Source organism: Oncorhynchus kisutch, linkage group LG3 (genome assembly GCF_002021735.2).
Source record: "Oncorhynchus kisutch isolate 150728-3 linkage group LG3, Okis_V2, whole genome shotgun sequence".
NCBI classification, from domain to species: domain Eukaryota; kingdom Metazoa; phylum Chordata; class Actinopteri; order Salmoniformes; family Salmonidae; genus Oncorhynchus; species Oncorhynchus kisutch.
In genome coordinates, this window is record NC_034176.2 from 67,101,300 (window position 1) to 67,128,898 (window position 27,599).

Genomic DNA, 27,599 nt, shown 5'->3' on the forward strand with positions numbered 1-27,599 from the left:
AACTAAGCACTGGGAGAAAGACAGGTGAAAAAGATACAATATGGCTGCGGGAATAGTTAGGAAAAGTGGCTTTAATGTAAACACAACATTCGATTGGCTCAGCACAAACATTCCACATGAGAGAGCAACCAATAAACTACGGAGAAGGAAGGGGTGCAGAACAAAAGCATTCACAGTAAAAAAAAAAAGAAATCTGGTATAATCATATATATACAGTACGGTGTATAAGGTGAAAATGGAAAGGGGGATTGAGAGAAATGAGGAACGACATGTGATAGAGGGAGTATAGAGGGATAGGATGTATCTTCAGGTGCACAGGTGAATGAGTGGAGAGCAGTACTATTCCTCTGTGAAAAGAGAGAACGTGACAGCCGGGGTTTGACTGTGGCCTGCTCAGGGTTAAGAGGTCAGATGGGTAGGGGTTAGGGTTAACCCAAACTCCCCACTGAGAGACTGCTGCTGAATTCCAACTCTACCCCAGCCCCTGCTGCTTGGGCACGCCTGTAGATCTAAAACAATTGTGTGTGTATATATATATATATAAAGCAATTTGTCAAAAATACCACCCACTCAATCAGAAGAGAAGGTGACACAATTACCATATTGTCTAACCCATTCACCTCCATGTACTATATTTAGTACAATATCAAAATGTGCCACTGAACAAATTCTATTTGGTGTATATGCATTACATTTAGTGATAACATAGTTAGTACAAGTGTCTAGACAGGCCACATTGACGTTTTAAGATTGTCATTTTCTATCATACCTCCAAAATTGGGGTTTTGTGACAATAATCATTAAAATGACTTCAGCATATGTATTTTGAAATACATTTCAGAATGATATAGTTTAAAAGCATAAAGTATTGTTCTTTGACCCGTTTAAGCCCAAATATGCCAAATAGATGATTCAACTGGTTTGGGAACTACAGACGTTTCTGTGTCATATATTTAGTCTTTGGACACATGAGGTTACTGTATTTTACACATTACACGAATCATGTCATGTGAATACATGTTCAAATTATCAGATCTTAATCATTTTTGGTATATAGATTGTCCAGACCAATATAAATATGAAAACAATATCGAAATAAATCCACTCACTGTCTCACACACACAACCCTAGAGTACATGCAGTATTTGCAAATCCAATGGAGACTGCAGAGAGAAACATTTTACAACATGTTCTCTCTTTCTCAGCTCTTAAACATGTTCAGATCATAATGTTTGCTATATAGATTATTTAGACCAATATATGAATATAAAAACAATATTTAAATACATCCACGCCCTCTCACACAGACAACCCTAGAGTACATACAGTATAAGCAAATTCAATGGAGTAATTTTATCACACACACATACCACAGACATACACACACACACAAACACAGGTGTGCATTGATGTCTGTGGTGTGTATACACAGGCGTGTGCTTGTGAGAGAGGGAGAGAAAGAGGGAGAATGCTGTAGCAGGACTCACTCACCATTGACTTACATTGGATTTGCTTATGCTGTATAATATACTATAGGAGTGTGTGTGGATTTCTTTAGATATTGTTTTTATATTTATATATTGGTCCAGACAATCTATATAGCAAAAATTATTAAGATGTGAACATGTTTAAGATCTGAGAAAGAGGGACAATGCTGTAAAATCACTCACTCTTCAGTCTCTATTGACTTGCGTTTGATGCATGCACTCTAGGGGTGTGTGTGTGTGTGGATTTCCTTAGGTATTGTTTTCATATATATATATATATATTGGTCCGGACAATCTATATGTCAAAAATGTAAAAGATCTGATAATTTGAACATGTATTTATAGGACTTGATTCATGAAATGTGTAAAAACCAGTAACCCCATGTGTCCAAAGACTAAATATAGTACAATATCAAAAACTCACATTGTTGTAGACAAACTCTGTGGCCGATGTAAATAAAATCTTCAGATTTGTCCATCAATAAACTCAGAGAACATGTGTACTAAAGGATATTACACATTTCCGTTATGGACATGAAAAGGTTAAACCAATCAAATCCTTTCAAATCTACAGGAATTCCTAGAGGGGGTAGTATGGATGGATTTGGAATTCAGCATGCTTGCTCACAAGGGTTATCCTGAGCTAAGCACTGTGTGGCTTATCTAATCTACAAATTACCTCAACTTCCAAATAACTGAGCATTCACATATTGTTTTATTACATAAAGAGCACCCAGGAAGACCCTTTTGAACAAGCAGAGAGACTGGTCAGTGGTCTGTGGCTGTCCTCTCCTAAAACTACAAATCTGTAAGGACTAGTGAGTGAAAACAACACAGTGGAAACCTATCCAGTCCTTTCATCTCAGTGATAAGTGATAAGTGAAAGGAGACCAGGAGACAACCATATGATACATCACTGACCAGTGGACTTGAGCGTGCAAGTCTAAAATGCTAACCTATTCCCCATATGATGTACTACCTTTGAAGAAATAGTACACTACATGGGAGGTGACATTTGAGACGGTCCATCCGAGCAGCTCTAGACCCTCTGAGACTGAGACAGGAAGTGGTGTTCCACCGGTCTGACAGGACAGGAAATAAATATGTGGCACGGGATTCTAGGAGGTAGGAGGAAGCATGGAGGGCATGAGGTTGAAATAAAATGCATAAATAATTTGATGATAATAAAGCGTTTGTGTCCCTTCAATTACATTATATTGTAAAGATAGTGTGAAAGTGATCAATGATCTCTAAATCTATTCCCCTATCTGTCATGCTCAGAAGGTTGGCACTGATATCACACTTTCCCGACACAGATATATCATTGGCTGACAGGCATTTCATCACACTGCAGGAGACCAATGGCAGAGCCTGCCACACAAACAGAACGGCCCCCCCTTCTGGATGTTTGAAAGAGAGAGGAATAAAACAGAGCAGAAGGAGCTCATGTAGAGCAGCCCTGTGTGAGTCCAACAGAGAGGGGGGTTCTATCCAACGCTGGACAGAACCCCCACTACGAGCCCCAGCCACCAGTACCTCCCCTATTACATCATCACCTAGAGCACAACATCACCTCTGCAAACGGAGCACCAAGGGGTACATTCATTTTGGCTCAATGTTCTGGATGTTGCAGATAGAGATGTAATGTATAGAACTGACACAAATCTCTATCACAAGGAAAAGAGGACCTTCTCCGCTCTATGCATAACATTTCTATCTAATTTTTTGCGAAACATGGCACGAAAACAGAATATACCCCTTGGACTGTCCCTTTTCTGATTCACATCTTACAGTTGTTCATACAATCAACAACAAAACATGAAAGACATTCAGTAGGAAACACATGTTGATAACAAATAAACAAAAGAGGGGTGGTGGAATTCTGAAATGAAAAAAAGGAATAGAGGAACAGAACATGGCAAAGAATCCGTCGTGGTGTCTGGCGGCAGCTCTTTGGGTCCCTTTGGACGTGTAGATTTACATAATTATGCCTTTTAATATCATCAAAATTATTATTATTATTAACCACCTCACGCCCTCTAATGCAACCTCTGTGCAGGGCTAGGCCTCAGTATAAGCCACACCCCCTCAGGTTGTTGGCGATGATGATGTCAGTGACTGCGTCAAACACTACCTGGATGTTTCCTGTGTCAGTGGCACAGGTCAGGTGACAGTAGATCTCCTTGTTGGGCGAACGGCTCTTACTCTCAAATTGCACCTGAATGTATGCGGTAGCATCATCATAAGTGTTAGCACCTATGGGGGGATTGGGAGGAAAGGTGGGTGAGGGCGAGAGAGAGGAGAGAGAAGAGTGGGAGAGGAAGAGAGATACAGCGCCAGAGAGTGAGAGAGACTTACGACCATCTGTTTTGCATGTGTGTCTAAGTTTGTGTATATGCAGACTGTAGGGAAGTCTTACCTGTATATTCAGGGAAACAGATACTCAGTGGTGACTTCTTAATCTTCTCCTCGAACAGATCCTTCTTGTTGAGGAAGAGGATGATGGAGGTGTCGATGAAGAACTTGTTGTTACAGATAGAGTCGAAGAGCATGAGGGACTCGTGCATGCGATTCTGCAGAAAATACCAAATCAGACAGATGAGATGCATGTCTGAGAATATGTGTGGTGTGTTTGTGAGTAGTATGAAGTGTGTGTGAAGTACTTACAGTGGTTTCATCCTCATGCAGAACCTGATCATAGCCACTTAGCGCCACACAGAAGATAATGGCCGTCACATCCTCAAAGCAGTGAATCCACTTCTTTCTCTCTGACCTCTGACCTCCAACATCAAACAGCCTGAAAGAAACATAAGAGTTATAAACGTACCATAACATACACTACAAATATGCTACAAACAAATAAACTGGACTGGTTGTGTACTGTATGTGTAAATCTATGCTTGTGTGGTGGGTCTAACCTAAAGTGTAGGTTTTTGAAGGTGAAATGGGTCTCCACGATGCCAGTGGTCTTGACTCGAGTTCTCAGGATATCCTGCTCGGTGGGCTGGTAGTCAGCAGCACCAATACGGTCTAAACTGTCCAGGTAGCTAATGAGAGAAAGAAGGAAGGAGAGGGGGAAATGGGGGAAAAGGTACCATCTAGAATCTAAAAGGGTTCTTCGGCTGTCCTCGTAGGAAAACCCTTTGAAGAACCCTTTTTGGTTGCAGGTAAAACCCTTTTGGTTCCAAGTAGAACCCTTTCCACAGATGGCTCGACATGGAACCCAAAAGTGTTCTACCTGAAACCAAAAAGGGTTTTCCTATGGGGACAGCCGAAGAACCCTTTTGGAAACCTTTTTTCTAAGAGTGTAGAGCTTCAAAAATACAGTGCGAAGACTAACCTTTGCACTGTAAAGACTAACCACTTCAAAGACTAACCTTTGCACTGTGTTACTGTTCAAGAACAGGTAGCTAATTCCAATTTTCAGTTTATGTATGTTATGTAAGTGGAACTTTCTCACAAATCTCTCATTGACGTCAAAGCATGAATTGTGCTTAATTTCAAGTTACATGCATTCTGATATGTTTGTCCCTTAGTGTGGACTCACTAGGCAGCGGAGTCATTGAGCTGGTACTCCCTGGCCCTGTTGAAACACTCCTGGGTCCCGGCATCGGCCCACAGACGCTTCATAGCTGTCAGCAGCTCTGCTGAGTAGGGCTCTGTGTCCTCCATACGAGTGACCACATCACACACCAGCTTAGCATCCGCCTGGACACACACATACATAAGATATGATGTACAAAGATATGTGTAAGCACATACGTACACAAGCACACATACACAAACAAAAACATATGCATAGATGCAAATCAATTCATTAAAAATCCTACAATGTGATTTTCTGGATTTCTTTTCTCATTTTGTCTGTCATAGTTGAAGTGTACCTATGATGAAAATTACAGGCCTCTATCATCTTTTTAAGTGGGAGAACTTGCACAATTGTTGGCTGACTAAATACTTTTTTGCCCCACTGTATAGCTGAATTCCTGAATGTGTACCACCATACCCCACTGGAATCCTCATTGAGGAGAACAGGGTCCTCATTGAGGATTCCAGTGCAGTGCACTTTGAAGTAAGGTTTTGAAAGGGCCATTGGTTGTACACTATGATGAACCCTGCCCTGTGCAGGGAGCATGTACCCACCTTTCTGTCCTTGTCTGCGTACTCGATGCCCAGAGAGTCCATAGCTCGGAGGACGGCAGCCAAACTCTGGATGGTGTTGCTGTAGACCACAGGCTTATACTGCTTCACATCATCCCCAGAAAAGCCATCCTCATGGATAATCCTGCATACACACACACACATCAGAACACATACAAAATAACACCCACACACGTACTGTACGTAGGCTAAGTGTGCATGCATGAGCGCACACACACAAACATTCACACTTCAGTGAACCCACATTTCAGCAGACGCTTTAGTGTATGCGCATGTGTACGCGTGTGCATGTGACCAAGAACAGGGTTGTCTCTGAGCTCTGAGTATCAAGCAGTGCCTGCTCCTTAGCACACACCCAAATACACGCAGCACATCACTGGCTGCCACCCCTCTTCTCTTTTCTTCTCTCTTTCACACACAAACACTCACACCTCGGCAGCATCAGCAGCAGCCAATATAGCCACTTTAGGTTTCAGATTTGTAATGACAAAGGTGGTCTGTACATTTAAACCACTCTTAACAACATTGACGTGAAATGCTCTGACATTGAGGATCGGATTATAAATCCATTACACCAGCCTAGACTGTAATAAACTTCAGAGGTATACCATTGACTTCAAAAGGTACATAATCCATAGGTATGAAGATCTTATTCTTACAAAGTAAGGTGGTTCACACATTATGTAACATATTTTTCAATGACCCTTTCTTATATATATTTGTATTTTCACAGATGTTCAAGCTGTATAGCCTTCCTCAGTATGTGCCTTTCTTAAATGTGTGTGTACCACTTTGCCAGTCTGTACTAGTACACTATGATCAAGTTCTATTAAAACATTATTGTTTTTGAATAATTAAGGTGTTGGTTTTAAATAATACAGATTGCTGTATACCATTATCAATGTACCTTGCTACATACAAACACACACACACACACACACTTTTTTCCAATTTGGCACACAGAAAAATGAGTCCATGATTAACTTGGTCAAAGAAAATAGTGTAACCGGTGTGAAATGGCTAGCTAGTTAGCGGGGTGTACGCTAATAGCATTTCAATCGGTGACGTCACTCGCTCTGCAAGGGCCACGTCACTTGCTCTGCAAGGGCCACGCCTTTTGTGGAGCGATGGGTAACGATGCTTCGTCGTAGGCAGTTGTTAATGTGTGCAGAGGGTCCCTGGTTCGAGCCCAGGTAGGGACGAGGAGAGGAACGGAAGCTACACTGTTACATTGGTGCCGTGACCCGGATCACTGGTTGCTGCGGAAAAGGAGGAGGTCAAAGGGGGGTGAGTGTAACCAGTGTGACATAGTTAGCGGGGTGAGCACTAATAGCATTTCAATCAGTGACGTCACTCGCTCTGAGACGTTAAAGTAGTTGTTCCCCTTGCTCTGCAAGGGCTGCGAATTTTGTGGAGCGATGGGTAACGATGCTTTGTGTGAGGCAGTTGTTGATGTGTGCAGAGGGTCCCTGGTTCGGGGCGAGGAGAGGGACAGAAGCTACACTGTTACAATGGCACCGATTGGCCTGTAGGTGATGCTGTTATAAGCAGTCTCTCTTAAACCCTCAAATCCGCCACCTGTTTGACATCAACACTTGAATCTTTGCATGTAGGTGTCTTTCCGCAAGCTGAACAAATTTGCCACAAGGACCCATAAGGTCCTTTGGGATAGGTTTTCCTCCATCGTGGAAATTTGTGAAAACCTTTTAAAAAAGTACTCTTGCGTTTCCTTAGTTTGAGAAAACCTAAGGGATTGGTTAAGCGATAGCTGAGTTATCAATAAATCCACTTCACAATGACCTATCTGTTTGAAACTTTTATAGTCAGCAAAGACATTAATAAGATGAACCATGTTAACTTTGGCATTGAGATCTTTAAAAAAAGAAGGAAACTATTAACAATTAACTTTTTTGACTATGTAATGCTAATGCTTAAAATAATCACAAAAAAAATATTCTCATGGACTAAAAGTCAAATTCACTCCAAATGTGGTTTTTGGACTCATCACAATAGTCCCTAACGAGTATGAGAAAATAACACTGATGAATTCAAAGATGGCTACCTGTAGATTCATATTAGCACATACACTAAAATGCTAAAATATGCTAAAAATACTTCAAATATCTTCTATTTATGAACCATAGGACCAAATGACACTAAATGTGAAATGTAGGCCCATAGTACTTGCTTTAACTAAGATCAAAAGATGGCAGAGTTATTGACAAATCAAAAATCTGTTTTTATTTGTGTATTTAAATCACTGTAAATCTGATCAATGATCTTGTGTCCTTTCTGTCATCCTGAGAACCCAGTTCATTTCTGCTCGCAGCTACACCAAATGGCCAAAAGTAAGTGGACATCCCTTGAAATTAGTGGATTCAGCTATTTCAGCCACATCCATTGCTGACAGGTGTATAAAATCGAACACACTGCCATGCAATCTCCATAGACAAACATTGGCAATAGATTGGCCCATACTGAAGAGCTCAGTGACTTTCAACATGGCACTGTTGTAGGATGCCACCTTTCCAACAAGTCAGTTTCCTCAAATTTCCTCTGCCCTGGTCAACTGTAAGTGCTGTTATTGTGAAGTGGAAACGTCTAGGAGCAACAACGGCTCAGCCGCGAAGTGGTAGGCCTCACAACCTCACAAAATGGGACCGACCGAGTGCTGAAGCGCGTAACACGTAAAAATCATCTTTCCTTGGTTGCAACATTCACTACTGAGTTCCAAACTGCCTCTGGAAGCAACGTCAGCAATGACAAGCATTGGCTGAAGTAATGTAAAGCTCACCAACATTGGACTCTGGAGCAGTGGAAATGCGTTCTCTGGAGAGATAAATCACTCTTCACCATTTGGCAGAACGCTACCTGCCCCAATGCATAGTGCCAACTGTAAAGTTTGGTGGAGGAGGAATAATGGTTTGGGGCTGTTTTTCATGGTTTGGGCTAGGCCCCTTAGTACCAGTGAAGGAAAATCTTAACGCTACAGCATACAATAACATTCTAGATAATTCTGTGGTTCCAACTTTGTGGCAATAGTTTGGGGAAGGTATTTTCCTGTTTCAGCATGACAATGCCCCAATGCACAAAGTTAGGTCCATACATAAATGGTTTGTTCAGATCAGTGTGGAAGAACTTGAATGGCCTGCACAGAGCCCTGACCTCAACCCCACGGAACACCTTTGGGATGAATTGGAATGCCGACTGCGAGCCCGGCCTAATCACCCAACCTCACTAATACTCGTGGCTGAATGGAAGCAAGTCCCTGCAGCAATGCTCCAACATAGTGGAAAGCCTTGCCAGAAGAGTGGAGGCTGTTATAGCAGCAAAGGGGGGGACCAACTCCATATTAATGCTGATTTTTGAATGAGATATTTATTAGTATTATTATACTCCTTTGTAAAACACGATAGGGTATCTCAAGGGTTTTATCGTGTCAATAAAATTCTAACAAATAAACATATGGATGTAAGCACGTCCACACACATACCATTATCAATATACATACATGCAAAAGTACACAAATGCACACACTTGTGTACACACACAAGGAGACAATGCTAGCTCAGCTCCAGGATCAGTTTTCCCTTTCCCGATCCTGGCATTATGTAATATAACCAATGTAACATATGTAGTTCACAACAGAAGCCGCTCCTGAGCGATGCTTTTGGGTAACTGTCTGTAGCGCTTGGGAGAACCCCCAGGATAATTAAATATGGAGAGAGTGCTAGAATGGAAGGAAACAGAGTGGAGTAGAGGGAGGAGTGTGTGTGTGTGATGGAAAAAGCAGGGTGTGTGTGGGGCAGATGAGTATGTGCTGAGGTACAGTGAAGCCACTGAACCCAACATTTTTTAAATTGTGGATTTTTGAGAGGATGTCTGCATAGCAACAGTCATGTTTTATTATGTGCATGAAAATATTATATAATGTGCTTTTCCGGTTGGGCCCTGGATACAGAGGTCTTCTTTAAAGAAGAAATCTAGTAATAGGGTTTAGAAAAAGAACATTGATTTAGATGAGAGAGTGGTTTAGACGAGAAAGGGAAAGGTTTAGATGAGGTTTTAGATGCCATATTTTCTGAGTAAATCCGCTTTATAGGCAAAGTACTCTCAGCGATATCAGGCACTTAAAGCCATTAAGATTAAAGCAGAGATATTTGCTAATGGAGATGTAGTGTAGTGACCACACTAATACACACATACACACACATTGGCTGCACACAAACACACACACACACACACACACACACACACACACACACTCACAGTCACAAACACCCATGTATTCGCCCTCCCTCTTTTTCGATAGACACATGAAAAACCTCTGGGTACATTTCAGCACCATATCAGTGGACAGCACCCCTGCGGCCTGCTACTGACCGTGAGCACCGCCTCCGATTTACCATCTACAGGAGGTGCTCGAATCACTGGCAGAGGTACGGTCTCTGAGGAAACATGGCGGAGCTAGCGGCTCAGCCTCACTATGGGCAGGGGAGGCGCAATCTCAGGCCTCGTCAAAGACGCCTATGTCAGAAAAAAACAGCACTTACTTCATCTGTTTGACGATGGTGCTTTTGCCCGATTCTCCTCCCCCTAAAGGGAATAGAGAGCAGTGTGAGAATCGGTTGTCTTTAGGGTGACATGACATCAGGACCACGGAGAGCGCTTGCCGCCCCGGCCCAACTCTCTGCAATCTACATCAACATCAACCGAACTGTGCAGAACGGGCAGCCCCGTTATAAACGGTGTCTTACCAAGCAGTAGCAGTTTCACCTCCTTTGCGGCAGTGACTCCATCATCCTTCAGATTTTTCTCGATGGCTTTGCTCCTGTCCAGAGCAGCGCGCTCCTCAGCGCTGAGTGTACATCCCATGTCTAGAGCCGAATGAACAATCCCTTCTTCTCCTCTATTCCGCCCTGTCCCTCGCCGACTCAATCTGTATGTTTGTCTCTCTCTCTCGCTCGTTCAGTCTGCTACAGCATGAGGCCCGGATTGAGGGCAAATGAAGCCGGGTCCGAACAGGGTTTTTTCTCCGTGCCTCTATGGATTGCGCTCCGTCCCTCTTGGAGCGGGGGGTGAGGTCGTTGTATTCGAGCCTCGGGGCTGAGGGGTCTCTATAGGGCGGCACTGATGAGAGCGAGCGCGAGCGATCTCATCGTTCAATCTCTTCACAATAACCGACAGAGAGAGGAGGGGAATGGAAGGCAGTGTGCGCGAGACTCACCTAGCGCAGACAATCTCGTTGACGTCAGAGCCAAGGCAAGCGCTAATCGTCCGATGCGACCACATTCAAAGGGGGATTTTATAGACACATTTTGCTTTCGTGGAATAATTTCGCTGAATATACAATGTATAATATGCCTTTTTATTATACAAGGGGCGTGGTCTTGCACGATACTGGAAGTGGGCCATTCTTGTCTTCCGTGTCCTTATAAATAGACTGTGTATAATCCACTAGGAGTGGGTAAACATTAGGCTATAACGTTAGCCTTTTTATATTTGACATTTCAGTAATTTAGCAGACACTCTTATCCAGAGCGATTTACAGGAGCAATTAGGGTTAAGGGCCTTGCTCATGTAATGTCAACAGCAACAATAGGCTACACAAGGTAGTACAACACAATATCATTACATTTAAATTGTATTAATTATTAATCTAGCAATTGCATTTATCCTGTGTGTGTGTGTGTGTTATGGTGCTTGCATGTATGTATTATGAGTGTGTGTGCATGTGTTTATGTCTGCAGTGCAGTATGTGTAAAAGTGAATGTGTGTGTATCTGTGTGTGTCTCTGTGTCTGTTTCTCTCTGTGCATGTGTGTGTAACTCTATGTGTGTATGTGTGTGCACATTAAAAGCTTCTAATCCACTTGCGGAAAAAGTGGAGTGGTAAGGTGTGAGGGTTTTTACAATGGACTATACTGACACCAAAAACCTGAATTACCATTTAAACCTACAGCCTTACGAGTAAATTCTGCAAAAACCTTCACCAGGTCAATCCTATAGCCTTCATAAACTACGCCCCAAGCTCTTACCATAATACAACAGGACATACAGTGAGCTCCAGAAGTATTGAGACAGTGTCACATGTTTTGTTGTTTTGGCTCTGTACAGTACTCCAGCACTTTGGAATTATACAATGACTATGAGGTTAAGGTGCAGACTGTCAGCTTTAATTTGAGGGTATTCTCATCCATATTGGGTGAACGGTTTGGGTGAGAAATAATCCCATATTCCTAGCACGCAATGATTACATTAAGTTTGTGACTCTAGAAAACTTGTTGGATGCATTTGCTGTTTGTTTTGGTTGTGTTTCAGATTATTTTGTGCCCAATAGAAATTAATGGTAAATAATGTATTGTGTAATTTTGGAGTCACTTTTATTGTAAATAAGAATAGAATATGTTTCTAAACATTTCTACATTAATGTGGATGCTACCATGATTACGGATTGTCCTGAATAAATCGTAAATAATGATGACTGAGAAAGTTGCAGACGAACAAATGTCACCCCCCCCCCCCCAAAAAAAAAATGCTAGCCTCCCCTGTTATTGAAATGCTGAGAGGTTGGCATGTCTTGGGGGTATGATATTTGTGCCTCTGTAACTTTCTCAGTCATCATTATTCACAATTTATTACACACTAAGTGTGTATGCAAACACATACACACATAGTTGCACACACACTCATAGAGACACAGACACAGTGACATACACAGATGAACTTTTACAAATACTGCACTGCAGACATAAACACACACACACACACACACACACACACACACAAACACGCACGCTCACCAATGCATACATGTAAGCAACATAAGACACACAAATGCCTCCAACAAGTTTGTGGTCACAAGCTTGATGTAGTCATTGTGTGCTAGGAATATGGGACCTATACAAAACTTTTGACTACTTTAATACACATAAGTGAATTTGTCCCAATCATTTTGGTCCCCTAAAATTGGGGGACTACAGTATGTACAAAAAGTGCTGAAATTTCTAAACGGCTAACCTGATATGATCCTCAAATTACAGTTTTTTCCAATTGCTAACACACTAAAATGACATGCACAGCACAATTATTTAAACTGACACACCGAGAGCAAAACCTCTTCTCAAGTCTCCAAAAGTCTATACACATTTTCTGCTTTACACACATTTTGCAATTCAAAATGGCACCTTTTAAATGCACTGCACACGGTTCTCTGCATAAGACACAACAATCTGACATAAAGTCACATGTTTGCCATTTCAAAACACTGCCATTCAAAATGACACTACATGAGCTAATTGGCCAATACATGTGCCACCTGGCCAAACACCTCAATGGTTAATTGTTACCACTTCAATCAGGAAGTAAGCACTATGAAAAGACCACAGGTGAGCACCTTTTGTTTTACAATAACAATGGAAGCCGTTGCAGAGAGAGGAAGAGGAAGAGGGAGGGTGAGAATGAGAGGGGGGGGGGGAAGAGTGAGAGGTATGGGTAGAGCTGGTAGAGGAGTTCATGGCCAAAGAAGACAACTTTCAAATGAAATCAGAGCAACCTTAGTTGATCATGTCATCAACCATGGGCTGACAATGTGAGAGGCTGGACAGAGAGTGCAGCCCAACTTGAGCCGTTTTACTGTCGCCTGTGTCATCTGGACATTTAGACTGGAGTACAGGTATGTAACCAACATTTCTTTCAAACTATGTAGTACACCCCATGTCATAGTGTATCAGTTGGGTGACACCTGTTTACTTCATGAATGGCTGATGTCATACACTAACTGCACAAATTTCCTGTAGAATTTACTCTACTGTGGGGGAAATATATTTAGGCTGCATTGTCCAAGCCCTATATTTTAGTTTTTTTGTTTTTCTAAAGGACTGAGAGACGCAACCATGGTAGAGGAAGGGGCCAAATGTTCACCGGGGTACAGGAAGCTGCCATTGTAAACTTGGTTTTGTAAAATAATGAAATCAGATTACAAGAAATTCAAAGCCACATCATCCAAGACAACACCTTATTCAACAACATTCAACGAGTCAGTCTGTCCACATTGGCTCGCATTCTCAAGTGAAACCAAATCCGAATGAAACAACTTTATAAGGTGCCGCTTGAGAGAAACTCTCAAAGAAACAAAGAGGTCAGACGAGCATATGTGGATGTAAGTACAATATTGACTGCAGTACACTACACGCAACATTGTTTCCCAATGTACTGGATAATACCATATTGACTGCAGTACACTACACGCAACATTGTTTCCCAGTGTACTGGATAACACCATATTGACTGCAGTACACTACACGCAACATTGTTTCCCAGTGTACTGGATAACACCATATTGACTGCAGTACACTACACGCAACATTGTTTCCCAGTGTACTGGATAACACCATATTGACTGCAGTACACTACACGCAACATTGTTTCCCAGTGTACTGGATAACACCATATTGACTGCTTTTGTTATTTGTTTTCAGGGAGTACTGGAAATGGATGCTCATGCAATCCCACATGAGTTCATCTTTATAGATGAGGCTGGGTTCAACCTAGCAAAGACCAGAAGAAGGGGGAGAAACGTCATTGGCCACAGAGCCATTATAGATGTTCCTGGCCAACGTGGTGGGAACATCACAATGTGCGCTGCCATCTCTAATACGCATGGTGTCCTCCACCATCATGCCAACCTTGGACCATACAACACAGCTCATATTCTCACATTTCTGGACAGACTCCACAACATTCTCATACCACCAGAGCGTATGAATGATGCAGATCATCAAAGAACCCTGTATGTTGTAGTATGGGACAACATGAGCTTTCATCGTGCAGCCCCAGTCCAAAACTGGTTTGCTAACCACCCACCATTTCTCGTGCAATACCTCCCACCATACTCACCATTTCTGAACCCCATAGAAGAGTTATTTTCGGCATGGCGGTGGAAGGTATACGACCGGCAGCCCTTTGTGCGCAGGCCTCTTGTGCAGGCTATGGAAGAGGCATGTGATGAGATTGATGTGGGTGCGATTCAGGGATGGATAAGGCACTCAAGGCACTTCTTCCCTCGATGTCTGGCAAGGGAAGATTTTGCCTGTGATGTGGACGAGGCGTTGTGGCCAGACCCAGCTGTGCGGCAAGATGCTGCCTAATTATTTTTCTTGCCTCTTTTTTTCTATATATTTTTTCTGCAATTTTCTTTTTCAGTTTACTGTTTTTTTGTGAGCATATTTTTGTTCAATCCAATGTAAATATATCTGCTGTGCATATGTTGCACTGACTTGTTTGGTGAAAAAAAAAAAAAAACTGTTTCAACAGCATGTGTGTGTATCTGCAAATATTTCTGTGCATCTGAAGATTTTCTACAATTTGAACTATTTTAGAATTATGGCAAAGCATACTAAAGATGAGAGTGCTTTTCATTATGTCCAACAGTGTGTAGTTGGTTAGACAAACATCTGGTAATATGAATGAAGTGTGGGCCATTTCGTGCAAACGTTTGATTTTGATAATGCTATATGTAGTTTTGGTTGCAGGGCTTCATGTTGCAGGATATATGAGGTATTTTGCAGTTTGGGGGTGTGGTTTTGTGAATTGTGTTAAGTATTTTGATAAAACCAGCCTAGTTTGCAAAATTGTGTTTTAGCAATTGGGAAAAACTGTAAAGCTGACGGTTTGCGCCTTAACCTCATAGGTTTAACCTACATCCAAAGTGCTGGAGAACAGAGCCAAAACAACACAAAATGTGTCACAGTGTGTGTGTGGGCTCGTATTACTATCCTTATGGCTACCCGAAAATCCCAAAAGTCCCCACAAGGACAGCAAAACAAGTAAAATTCTCCCTTGTGGGAATATCTCCCAGGTTCCCATGAGGACAAAGGCTGTTTTAAACGTAGGGGTTAGGTTTAAGGTTACAATTAGGATTAGAATTTAGGTTTAGGGAAAATAGGATTTTGAATGGAAATACATTTTAGGTCTCCACAAGGATCGTAAAACATTTACAATGTGTGTGTGTACATGGATTAGACACTGCCCATTTCCCAAAGTTGACATCTTTTTTTACCTGGGTGGTATTTCCATAGACTGTAGGGTATTTCAGAAAGCAGGATCAAAGGGTTTCCTAAAGATTCTACGTAATCCATAGTTAAAAGTTTTATCAGGATATTGGATTGTGGAAGTGAAATACAACTCTCAACGTGAATGAAAGCAATGGGCAATTCGTTTTTATAAATCCAACACTTTATTTGGAATTCGAAACAAATATTCCACAATCCCATTGCAAATTGTTCAATATTAATCTAGGTTATTGGTAGAATGATCAAATGCATCAATGGTCCAGTCTGTGGTGGAGAAAGGGGGTTGGGTTTAAAGCAGAAGAAGAAAAGGCCCGCAGTGATTTTAGTTTGCTCTCCAACCAGAGACAACAATGACGTGACATAGCAATTATGAGAACTATTGGTTTTGTAACACAAGACATTTTTACTCAAATAAAAAAACATACAATCAAGCTCACAGACACGAAGCTCACACAGAACTGACACATGGTAGCACCTAGGTAAGTTAGTGCACACACGTTTGCGCTCACACAAACAATGCCACCCACACGTTACCACTCTTTCACACAGACACAGATGCACACACACAGACCAACACACACCCTCAGACAGTGTGACAGACAGTGTCAATCCCGGGGCTGGATGTCCAAAATGTTCTCAGCCAGGCTAGTGAGTTTGCTGTCTTCCAGTGCTCTGACCAGCCGGCCCAGTCGTGCCGCCCTCCCCTCCGCTTGGATGAAGCGGCTCAGCAGCTGATAGGCCTGCTCATACAGCCCCTCCCTCTCATACTCGTAGGCCAGGTTGTCTATGGCCGGCCCCTTCAGCGCACGGCAGTTCTTGCCCAAGGCCCGCCCCACTTTCCTCCAGTCCCGCCCAACGCCGTTGGAGAACCGCTGCAGGTCCCCCGCCGCCAGCATGCGGTCCTCTGATAGGTCAGGAGACAGAGTGGGAGGGGGTGTTAGAGACATGTATCCAGAGTCTACATATGTTTCTGCATGTAAGACGTGGTGTAAGTAAGTAAAATACAACAGCAACTTTCCAGCTACTGGCCCTCCTCTCTTACCTCTAGGCTACCCTGCCGTCCCGGGTTTAGTAGATGACCCATAATGAGTGTCCTCTATACCAGAGATTGGGCAAGCTATAATGGTCCTCTTCCTCAAAGGACCACTTAGATTAAAACCAGCACTTGAGCCGACTAAAAGTGTCATCAAACTATTTGAGGCACAGGTCAATAACCTTCCATAGACCAGTGCTGGTCTACTGACCGAGAGGTGAGAAACACTGTTCTATGCCAGTGTATGAATGTAGAGGACCCAGGGGACAGCTCCCTGCTGAACCCCCACTGACGATAAGAAGCAGCCAACTCACCAAACACCCTCTTCTGGAACAGGAAACAGTTGCTGGGCACGGGGGGCTCTTCCTGTGTGAGGGTGGGTGGCTGGGGAATGTGACCCAAGGCCTGGCTCTGCAGCTGCTGGTCCAGCTCAGCAATCTCATCATCCCGTAGGCGCTCCGGCTGTCAGGAAGTGACACCAACATTTAGAACACCCCATAGTGAGTCATTAGGCACAGCAGAGCACCTGTCAGGTATAGATTGGTGAAGTATTGCTTGTGATCTGTTTATCATATATTACCAGTAACAACACCACTATATATGTATTATAACCGGTATATAGTATATTACCTGTGACTGGTGGATGTGCTGAAGACAGAGCTCCAGGTCGTCCAGACAAAAGTCCAAAGTGTGCGTCCCGGCTTTGAGCTGGGTTTCCAAGGCAAGCTCCTGTTGTGGGATGTGGAGGAGGCGGCAGGTGTGCTGGGAGAGGGACTGTTGTACGGCACCGGAGCCATAGCTCTGCAGGAACCTGCGGCACGCCGCCACATCCACAAACTTCACCTCCACACCCAGCAGAGGATCTGCATCGTGCAGCTTTAGGATCTCGTACCCCTCCAGCCCCCCAACTGAGTCTGGGACACAGGCCAGGTAAGGTCAAAGGTTAGAGGTAACCATAGCGAATCACTGGCACAATTGTAATATTTTTCACTGCGACCATAAAATAAATATAACCTGACTGTGTCTCCCTCCACTACTCTGGTCCAGGCAGAGCTCTGAGCTCAACCGTGTTATGACTTCCTAAAAGATCTACTAGCGTTTATCTGACAGCAGTTTTTCATAAGCTTTTAACTATATTCATCCCCTCAGTAGATAAGCAGGTCACACTGCAACACCAGCCCTTTTTCACTCCCCATGACCACCAAGCTAAGCCTTTCTTTCTATCAATAATACATCTGCCTCACCCAATGCTCAGCATGCTCCCTACGCTAGCTGGAGACCGGATGGCCTGATGTGGCTCACCTGTGAGTGTCAGCTTGAGGACTTTGAAGACGCTGAACTTGCCCTGCTGGTCTTTGTAGAGAGAGAGCAGGTTCACTGCGGGACAGGAGCGCAGGAAGAGAACCGCACATCCTGTCCACGGGCCAACCTCCACACTCAGTGCCACCATTTTCTAAAATATCATATGGTACAACATCCCATACAAGAATAAAGTTCATAATGTCTCTGCTCTGTATGCTACTATTCAAACATTATGCTGAATTTTGTACAGCACAGGAGCTTGTACTTACAGCTACATTCTTACATACACAGTACACACACACTCCCCACTTGACATTATCACACGCATGCGCACTAACAGAAACAGACATGCACGTTGTCCTATAAATAGTTAATGGGAACTGTCTCTATCCCTGCCTCGTTCCCCTTTTCCCTCTCATACATATCACACCTCCTCTCTCCTGCCTCTCTCAACTAAACATAGAGTACCTTTTCATCCATTATGTCCATTGTTTGAGCATTCCCGTCATCTGACCTCAGCTGTCACAAGCTTCTTTTGTGTTCCCTTCAAGCGTCTTCCTTCCTGCAGAGATAGAACAGATATATTACTCAGGTAATCAACAGACTGAGTTCAAAGGCCAAGACACATCAATCAAATCCATTCTGGTATTAAAAAGAGTCAGGACCAAGATGCAGTCACAATACAATGGAACCCCTCACTTTATATTATCTCACTCCACGATTCTTACGTATCTTACCCTATCTTATCCCTTATATGTCATTACATTAATTTACTATTTAATGTCCCTTTACTACCCTGGGGCGTTTCTAGGATTTGAAGACTTTGGGGGCATAGCCCAAAGCCACTAGGGGGGTCCAGGGGCATTATCCCCCAGGAAAAATCTAAGGAATATCAACAGTTAAATGCATTAATTTGGTGCACTTTGAGATTAATATTGAGAGAATATATATTTTTCAGGTAACGTGCACCTTCCCACCTGCCACAGGGTCTCTCTTCTCTGGAACACATACATCTACACTGTATTGCCAAAAACCACTAAGACAAAATTGACTAAAGTCCCACAGTACCTAAACACCCTTTCTATCTCTCTCTCTCTCTCTCTCTCTCTCACACACAGACACACACAGACACAGACACACACAGACACACAGCAGTAATTAGAAAGCTTTAAGTGATAGTCTACTGTGTGCTCACCCCTCCTCTAGCACTCTCCATCACTTTCTATGTGTCGTCTGTTGCTGTCTCTTAGTATTCTATGTTGCTGTCTTTTGTCTACCCTCCTGTCTCATCCTGTCATGGTTCTAAAAAGTTTTAAAGTAAACAATTATTTTAATAGTAATTTCACAGGACTTTTTTCACCTTACCTGCACATTCTTTGTAAGCCATGTTTTATTTGTTCACTGTCTGTATTTCACTTCTTATAATTTGTGCAAATAAATAAAACAAATTAGATTCTTTAGAGCAGCTTGAAGTGATACAGTTTACTGTGTGCTCAATCCACCTGCCCTCTTCTGTTACTTTCTATGTCTCTTGTCTGTTGCTCTCTCTGTGTCTCGTTTGGTGTGTTTCTTAAGTTTTGCAATCCAAAACGGTCAAGGGGATACTGGGGTAGCTTAACTTGTTTTGGGTCTGTGACCAGGTCACCTAAATCATGCTCTTCCCTACCATTTGCCACTGGCTGCTTCTGTTCTAATTGCTCCACTGGCCTGCTGTTCTCATCTGTCCTCCTCTTCCTATCTGAAAGGTAGAAAGGTGCAGCATGTCATTATTTCGTTTTGAAGGGCGACTGCACTTCCTGATTTGGCCTTGTTTTAGATTTGGTTCAATAAGAAATGCTAGCGGGCATGACTGAATTCAAATGTGAGTTGCTTTTGGGGTGTGGTTTGATGTGGGTGTATCGTGTGTATGTTCACAGGTGGAAAGAATTAACCAACTTATATTGCCAATTAGCTTCAGCCGACTGGTGTGTGACCTGACTTTGGATAGCCTATCTCCGGGGCTAGTTGTGGACAGTAAATAAATTACACAATGTAAATGAGAGAATATTTTCATGCCTAAAATCTAAATGGAATTAGATTCTCATGGAATGCTTTTAACATTTGTATTTCTACAATTCATAGTTGGTTTGAGCTTTTTAAGTCATTGAAATTTGGAGCTATTGGAATTTTAACATATTGTCCCATGTACATTGTGTAATTTACAGAGCCCCATAGGGATATCCAAAATCAAACTGAATTTACCACAGGCATTATGATCGGGTCACATGCAGCTGCTGTCACGATCGTTTGAAGCATACTCGGACCAACGTGCAGCGTGATCTGGGTTCCACATCTTTATTTAGTGAAACACACAAAACAATAAAGCAAGAACGAAACAAACAACGAAACGTAACTAAGAGGTGTAACATACACAAACTCAAAACAATATCCCATAAAACACAGGTGGAAAAAATGCTACTTAAATATGATCCCCAATTAGAGACAACGATAGCCAGCGGCCTCTAATTGGGAATCATACCAAACACCAACATAGAAAAACTAAACTAGAACCCCACATAGAAAATAATAACTAGAAAACCCCCAGTCATGCCCTGACCTACTCTACCATAGAAAATAAGGGCTCTCTATGGTCAGGACGTGACAGCTGCACTCCAAATGTATTTTTACTTGTGTCCTGCCAACTGTGGGCTGGATTGAAACAAACCCAACCTTCATTTACGTTGTGACGCAGTCACATTTCAGTCTGGCTAAGGCCCCGGAAGCCCAGACCTAATCACGCCACTGGTACTACCCCGACCCACTCACTCACACACAGTCCACCGTCTCTTAACGCCTGACCTCAACCTAACCCCTATCTCTGGTTAGACTTCTTTCAATGTGACTTGGTTCTGGTTTAGGGTCAAGTAAATGCTTGATGTGCTAGACCTGGGAGAGAGATATATAAAGGGAAAAGAGTATCTGAGCTGGATTATGCCCATATCCTCATATTATACTATTAATTTCTTATTTTATTGAACCTTTATTTAACTAGGTAAGTCATTAAAGAAACACATTCTTATTTACAATGACGGCATACCCCGGCCAAGCTCTAACCCGGACGATGCTGGGCCAATTGTGTGCCACCCTATGGGACTCCCAATCACAGCCGGTTGTGATACAGCCTGGAACCGAACCAGGGTCTGTAGTGACGCCTCTAGCACTGAGATGCAGTGCCTTAGACCTCTGTGCCACTCGGGAGCCCAAAATAATACATATAAAAAATTTGGCTTGCAGGTGATTTTATTTGACCCAAGTTTTCTGAGCAAAGACAAATATTTATATATTTTTAAATTGCAGCCTATTGGGGAAGATAAAAGTCTATAAAATCACCAGGAAATCATCTCAAATTGATTTTCATTTAGGAAATCTGTTCCCAAGTATTCTCACGCATCAATAGAGGCACATACAGTGCCTTCAGAAAGTATTTCACATTTTGTTTCGTTACAGCCTGAATTCAAAAATGATTTTAAAAATGTTTTCTTACCCATCTACACACAATACCCCATAATGACAAGGTGAAAACATATTTTAAGACATTTTAGTATATTTATTGAAAATGAAATACAGAAATATCATATTTACATAAGTATTCACACCCTTGAGTCAATACATTAGAATCACCTTTGGCAGCAATTACAGCTGTGAGTCTTTCTGGGTAAGTCTCTAAGAGTTATTATTTTTGTTATTCTTCAAGGTCTGTCAAGTTGGTTGTTGATCATTGCTAGACAGGCATTTTCAAGTCTTGCCATATATTTTCAAGCCGATTTAAGTCAAAACTGTAACTAGGCCACTCAGGAACATTCAATGTCATCTTGGTAAGCAACTCCAGTGTATATTTGGCCTTGTGTTTTAGGTTATTGTCCTGCTGAAAGGTACATTCGTCTCCCAGTGTCTGTTGGAAAGCAGACTGAACCAGGTTTCCTCTAGGATTTTGTCTTTGCTTAGCTCCATTCTGTTTCTTTTTATCCTAAAAAACTCCCTAGTCCTTGCCGGTGACAACTATACCCATAATATGATGCAGCCACCACCATGCTTGAAAATATGAAGAGTTGTATGCATGTTTTGGAATATTTTTTATTCTGTACAGGCTTCCTTCTTTTCACTCTGTCATTTAGGCTTATATTGTGGAGTAACTATAATGTTGTTGATCCATCCTCAGTTTTCTCCTATCACAGCCATTAAACTCTTTAATGGCTGTGATAGGAGAAACTCTTTGAAAGTCACCATTGTGGCCTCATGGTGAAATCCCTGAATGGTTTCCTTCTTCTACGGTAACTGAGTTAGGAAGGACGCCTGTATCTTTGTTGTGACTGGGTGTATTGATACACAATCAAAAGTGTAATTAATAACTTCACCTTGTTCAAAGGGATATTCAATGTCTGCGTTTTTTCTTTTTACCTATCTATCATCCAATAGGTGCCCTTCTTTGCGAGGCATTGGAAAACCTCCTGCCTTTGTGGTTGAATTAGTGTTTGAAATTCTGAGAGACCTTACAGATAATTGTACAGTGCCTTCTGAAAGTATTCAGACCCATTGACTTTTTCCAAATTGTTACGTTACAACCTTATTCTAAAAAATTATTGTCCCGAAGCCACTCCTGCGTTGTCTTGGCTGTGTGCTTAGGGTCATTGTCCTGTTGGAAGGTAAAACCTTCGCCCACAGTCTGAGGTCCTGAGCTCTCTGGAGCAGGTTTTCATCAAGGATCTCTCTATACTTTGCTCCATTCATCTTTGCCTCGATCTTGACTAGTCTCCCAGTACCTGCCGCTGAAAAACATCCCCACAGCATGCTGCCACAACCATGCTTCACCGTAGGGATGGTGCCAGGTTTCCTCCAGACGTGACGCTTGTCATTCAGGCAAAATAGTTCAATCTTGGTTTCATCAAACCAGAGAATCTTCTTTCTCATGGTCTGAGAGTTTTTAGGTGCCTCTTGGCAAACTCCAAGCGGGCTGTCATGTGCTTTTAACTGAGGAATGGCTTCTGTCTGGCCACTCTACCATAAGGGCCTGATTGGTGGAGTGCTCCAGAGGTGGTTGTTCTTCTGGAAGGTTCTCCCATCTCCATAGAGGAACTCTGGAGCTCTGTCAGAGTGACAATTGGGTTCTTGGTCACCTCCCAGACCAAGGCCCTTCTCCCCCGATTGCTCAGTTTAAGAACTTGTCACGTCCTGACCATAGACCTTATTTTCTATGGTGGAGTAGGTCAGGGCGAGACTGGGGGTTTAGTCTAGTTTATTATTTCTATGTGGGGTTCTAGTTTTGTTTTTCGATGTTGGTGATTTTGTATGATTCCCAATTAGAGGCAGCTGGTATCGTTGTCTCTAATTGCGAATCATATTTAAGTAGCATTGTTTCCACCTGTGTTTTGTGGGATATTGTTTATGTGTAGTTGCATGTCAGCACTCCATTGTCGTCACGTTTCGTTTAGTCTTTATTGTTTGTTGTGTGGTTCACTTATTTCTAATAAAAGATGTGGAACCCAGATTCTTGCTGTCAATTAGCAGTGTACAATTGATTTATAACTACGTTCCAGCCCCCCGACCATCCGCTCAAGGAAAAATCGGTCCACGGCTGAATGTAATTGTGGACCCCTGGCCTACATGTAATCATTAGCCATCATTACATTCATAGACCGGTAGTGTCATACAATACTAAAACTGAAAGTGTGCTGGATTAATTCACCAGATGTAGCCTAGAATACCATAGAGTGTATGAGGATTATGTCATCATCAAGAGTTTATTAATGCAACATTTAACATCCACCACTGCAGCGTCAAAGACTAAAATCATCCTGCCAAGTGCAAACCAAAGGATTCCTGGACATTGGTTCAATTCAGCGAATGCCATTCTTTTGATTAGGATGAAAACGAGAGTCTACAAGGTACAGACTGCCAAACAAGTCGAATTGGTCGGTTTCATTTTTTGTAGTGAATACTTATATGGTAGTCTATAGAGAGCAATAGTAATGATTCAATGGGCAAAGTTTACGAGATTTTTTTTTTTTTTAGATAAATGCAGAAAATAAGACCTGTGGTAAACACAGGTTTAGAAGATTTTATACGTTTCATTCTATGAGATAATCTCACTTTTTGTGAATTTTGAATCATGTACATTATAAACAAATACATTCATAAAGGTCATGTTAACTGACAAATAAATCAAATCAAATGTTATTGGTCACATACACATGGTTAGCAGATGTTAATGCAAGTGTAGCAAAATGCTTGTGCTTGTAGTTCCAACGGTGCAGTAATATCTAACAAGTAATCTAACAATTCTCAACAACTACCTAATACACACAAATCTAACAAGTAATCTAACAATTCCCAACAACTACCTAATACACACAAATCTAAAGGGGTGAATGAGAATATGTACATATAAGTATATAGAACAAAATATATAAGATCTCTTAAGCCTGTGTTACCTCAGACCTTATTTTTGTTGTTTATTATTACAAACTGGTGAGCTCTATGACTAATGAAAAACAGGGGCGCTGTTTTGAAGATACAAATATTTTGGAATATTGTATAACACATTTATTTGTTTTTGCCACGTTAACTCTATTACAGACACCTTAATGCATAGTTTTGAATCATATTATGTGAGCTAAGCATACAAATAAAAAATGAAAATATATAAAAACATTTTCCTTAAAGTATAATTTTATGTGTCTAATATGTCACTGTCCCCACTGCTACAAAATACTTAAATACATGTAATTTTGTCCTTGAAAGATTTAAATGAAATACTGAAGAATTCTATTCATAACTATGGAACTACTGCTTTTCTGAAGAGTGCCAATATGGCTTCAAAGTCTTTCATTGACCAATAGATAGCATCAGCAATCCAGGGTTTATATAAATCATTGGTTTAGACTACTGAGCCGACAAGACAGGTAGCACTGTGTGGTATGCAGTTCTGTGAAAACGCGAGTCCCGTGAGTCACATGTACAAGATGACAGGAATTTCACTACATTCTCTCCTGCTATGAGGCAAGAATATGACACAGCAGACTAGTCTCATAGACTAGACGTAACATAGTAAATTTAAATCTGGGTCACTCAAATCAATATGATATGTTACGTTTGGTATAGTGAAAGAGATGGAGACCCGCACACTGTCGAAAAAAGGAATAAATCCAAAACGGAGACTTGAATGCAAAATAAAGACGTTTATTAGAACATCATGGTTCCCAAATAAATTCAATGTAGATTTACATTGAGAATGGCCAAAGGCCGAAACTTTTGTGTTTTGTTTTCCCTTTTCATTTATGCACTTTCTTGGACTATGAATAACCTCAACCAGAAAAAAACTAAAGGAGGGTGGTTGGTCAGGAATATAATGTGAATGTGTTCGAATCTCATCACGGACAACTTTAGCATTTTAGCTAATTAGTAACTTCCTCTAACCTTAACACTTTTAGCAAACCCTTCCCCTAACATAACTCTTCCCTAACCCTTTAACCTAACTTTCAACTTTAACCCCTAGAGCTAGCTAATGTTAAAAATTTAATTTATTGTGTAACATATATGTTTTGGAAATTCAGAACATATTGTATGAATCACAATTTGTAACATATTGCAATGACCCTGGGTTAATAAGCGCGGATATCGACTCTGCCGCTTGCTGCTTTTGTGCCACAGTCAATAGTGCGCTGGATTTCGGACTCGAAGGACGTGGGTTCGAGACCTGTTTCATTACATTGGTGTCAGAAGTGGTCGGACCTTGCATCCACGACAGTGCGTGTGCTTGGCCGGTGAGAGTTCCTGTAAGACGTAGAGTCGCAAGCTAGTGCAAGGATGCGCTCTTTGAAAGGAGGGAATAGTGTAACGACCCTGGGTTTATAAGCGGGGATATCGACTCTGCCGCTTAAGCATACTTTTGTGGCACAGTCAATAGCGAGCTGGACTTCGGGTTAGAAGGTCGAGGGTTCGAGACCTGCGCCCTGCCTGTTTCATTACAATATGGTACAAATTTCAATTTGTAATATGTCATATTAATAGTAATTTGTAGCATATCATACGAAATGGATGATGGACATCCACAAATTAATACTTCCCATACGAAAGGTAACATGTCTTGCATTTACGTACAGAATAATACGGAATGCTCTGAGACCACGTTGGACACAGTGCGGTTCAGACTTTTAGGAAATTAGAAAAGTAGACCTACTTTATAGTAAATTAAGCTGCACCAAACACCGCCTATTGACCTTCAATAATAAAAAAAACTATTGGTGAAGTTTTAATCATACATTGAAGTTGTTACAAAACAGTAGCCTAATCAACGATAGAAAGGAATCATTGCAACTTGAATACATTTTCTTTCATGATTGACGTACTGTTATGCATTTGTTTACTGTCATTTGTGGCATTAACTGTTGTATAGACTATACTTTCGTTTTGGGTTTAAAGTAAAATCATAATTGTATTGTTAACTTACCTTCAAATAAAAAAAAATGTGTAAAGACGGCAACACGACCTGACCACAGGAAAACAAAGATACAGTAATAATTTCCCGACAGGCAATTGGTTACAGGGAAACCTGAGGCACCGTGATTGGTGAGAAAGAACATGCCGCTTCCCTATTGGTTAGAATCACGTATCTTTACAGGAAGGAAGTATTTTACTGTTTTGGTTGCTTGATTGGAAGGAAATATTTGTTGGAACTGATCCTTTACTGCTTTAGCTATTTGCTTGCAACTGTGTAGCTAATGACAATGTTGAAATTATATAATTGCATGTACCCACTGAACATGACACTAAAGGCAAAATGAATCGACTGAGAAGCAACATACAAAATAAGTAACAGGTTATTTGTTTAGGCCTATATAGATAGTTACTGTTATTTGATGTTTTTGGAAGCAGGGCCATGGGTGACGTTATTCATTTGCCCGGTTTAAATGTTGTTAACATGTATATTCCTTCCTCGAAGTAATCACTGCGCCATTTGAATGTATGGGGGGTTCCTTACGTGCACATCCACATTGTCAGACAAGAGATTATTTCAGAGAAGGTAGGCCACATTTATTAACAAGGAAATACATGTTCCCTTTCAAAGGAAATACCTATGTTACAGACTGAAACTATGGCAACTGCTTGGGGACAAAAACAGGCCAGATGGAGCCTATAAACAGAATAGAAAGGATTTTCACATAAAAAAACTAAAATGATGTGAGCAAGGCCCACATAAGGTCTGACAGTAAACTGTCGGTCTTATCTAGGCATGACAGGAAATGGCCTCACTATTAATCAGAGAGCCCCTTCCAAGAAAATTCGGACAGGTGAAGTCAAGACAGACTTGAGCCCTCTCTTCCGCTCTCAGAATCTGATATGCCAGCGCATCAGTGTGCAAAGCTAAAATATCCCAATCGATTAATAAACCCTGGTGCTGAAATATAACTGTAGTGCTGTGTTACTGTCAAACACCCACACACATTAAACATGTTAGACTACTGTTCATCCCTAAGTATCCTCTTTGATCACAGCAGCAAGATTGTAA

General features: G+C 41.7%; 2 protein-coding genes across 4 annotated transcripts; both read right to left on the reverse strand.

Annotated features, from left to right (window-relative positions):
- Positions 1-53: 53 nt before the first annotated feature.
- Positions 54-10,877, reverse strand: LOC109888151 (guanine nucleotide-binding protein G(o) subunit alpha). The gene is made up of 8 exons (XM_020479347.2): positions 10,406-10,877; positions 10,202-10,244; positions 5,631-5,772; positions 5,035-5,195; positions 4,406-4,534; positions 4,155-4,284; positions 3,907-4,060; positions 54-3,743 (listed from the first exon to the last, which is right to left on the reverse strand). Exons 1-8 carry the CDS (start codon positions 10,521-10,523, stop codon positions 3,556-3,558), a joined length of 1,065 nt encoding a protein of 354 aa, XP_020334936.2. The 5' UTR covers positions 10,524-10,877; the 3' UTR covers positions 54-3,555.
- Positions 10,878-15,861: 4,984 nt separating this feature from the next.
- Positions 15,862-26,645, reverse strand: LOC109888162 (tumor necrosis factor receptor type 1-associated DEATH domain protein). 3 transcript variants are annotated; one of them, XM_020479363.1, is made up of 7 exons: positions 26,541-26,618; positions 19,722-19,793; positions 18,524-18,617; positions 18,056-18,206; positions 17,384-17,667; positions 17,068-17,215; positions 15,862-16,624 (listed from the first exon to the last, which is right to left on the reverse strand). In XM_020479363.1, exons 3-7 carry the CDS (start codon positions 18,542-18,544, stop codon positions 16,326-16,328), a joined length of 903 nt encoding a protein of 300 aa, XP_020334952.1. In that variant the 5' UTR covers positions 18,545-18,617; positions 19,722-19,793; positions 26,541-26,618; the 3' UTR covers positions 15,862-16,325. The 3 variants fall into 3 exon arrangements, with proteins under 3 accessions (XP_020334952.1, XP_020334945.1, XP_031667561.1); XM_020479356.2 differs by lacking the exon at positions 19,722-19,793 and having other exon boundaries at positions 26,541-26,645; XM_031811701.1 differs by lacking the exon at positions 26,541-26,618 and adding an exon at positions 20,297-20,382 and having other exon boundaries at positions 18,056-18,617.
- Positions 26,646-27,599: the final 954 nt, after the last annotated feature.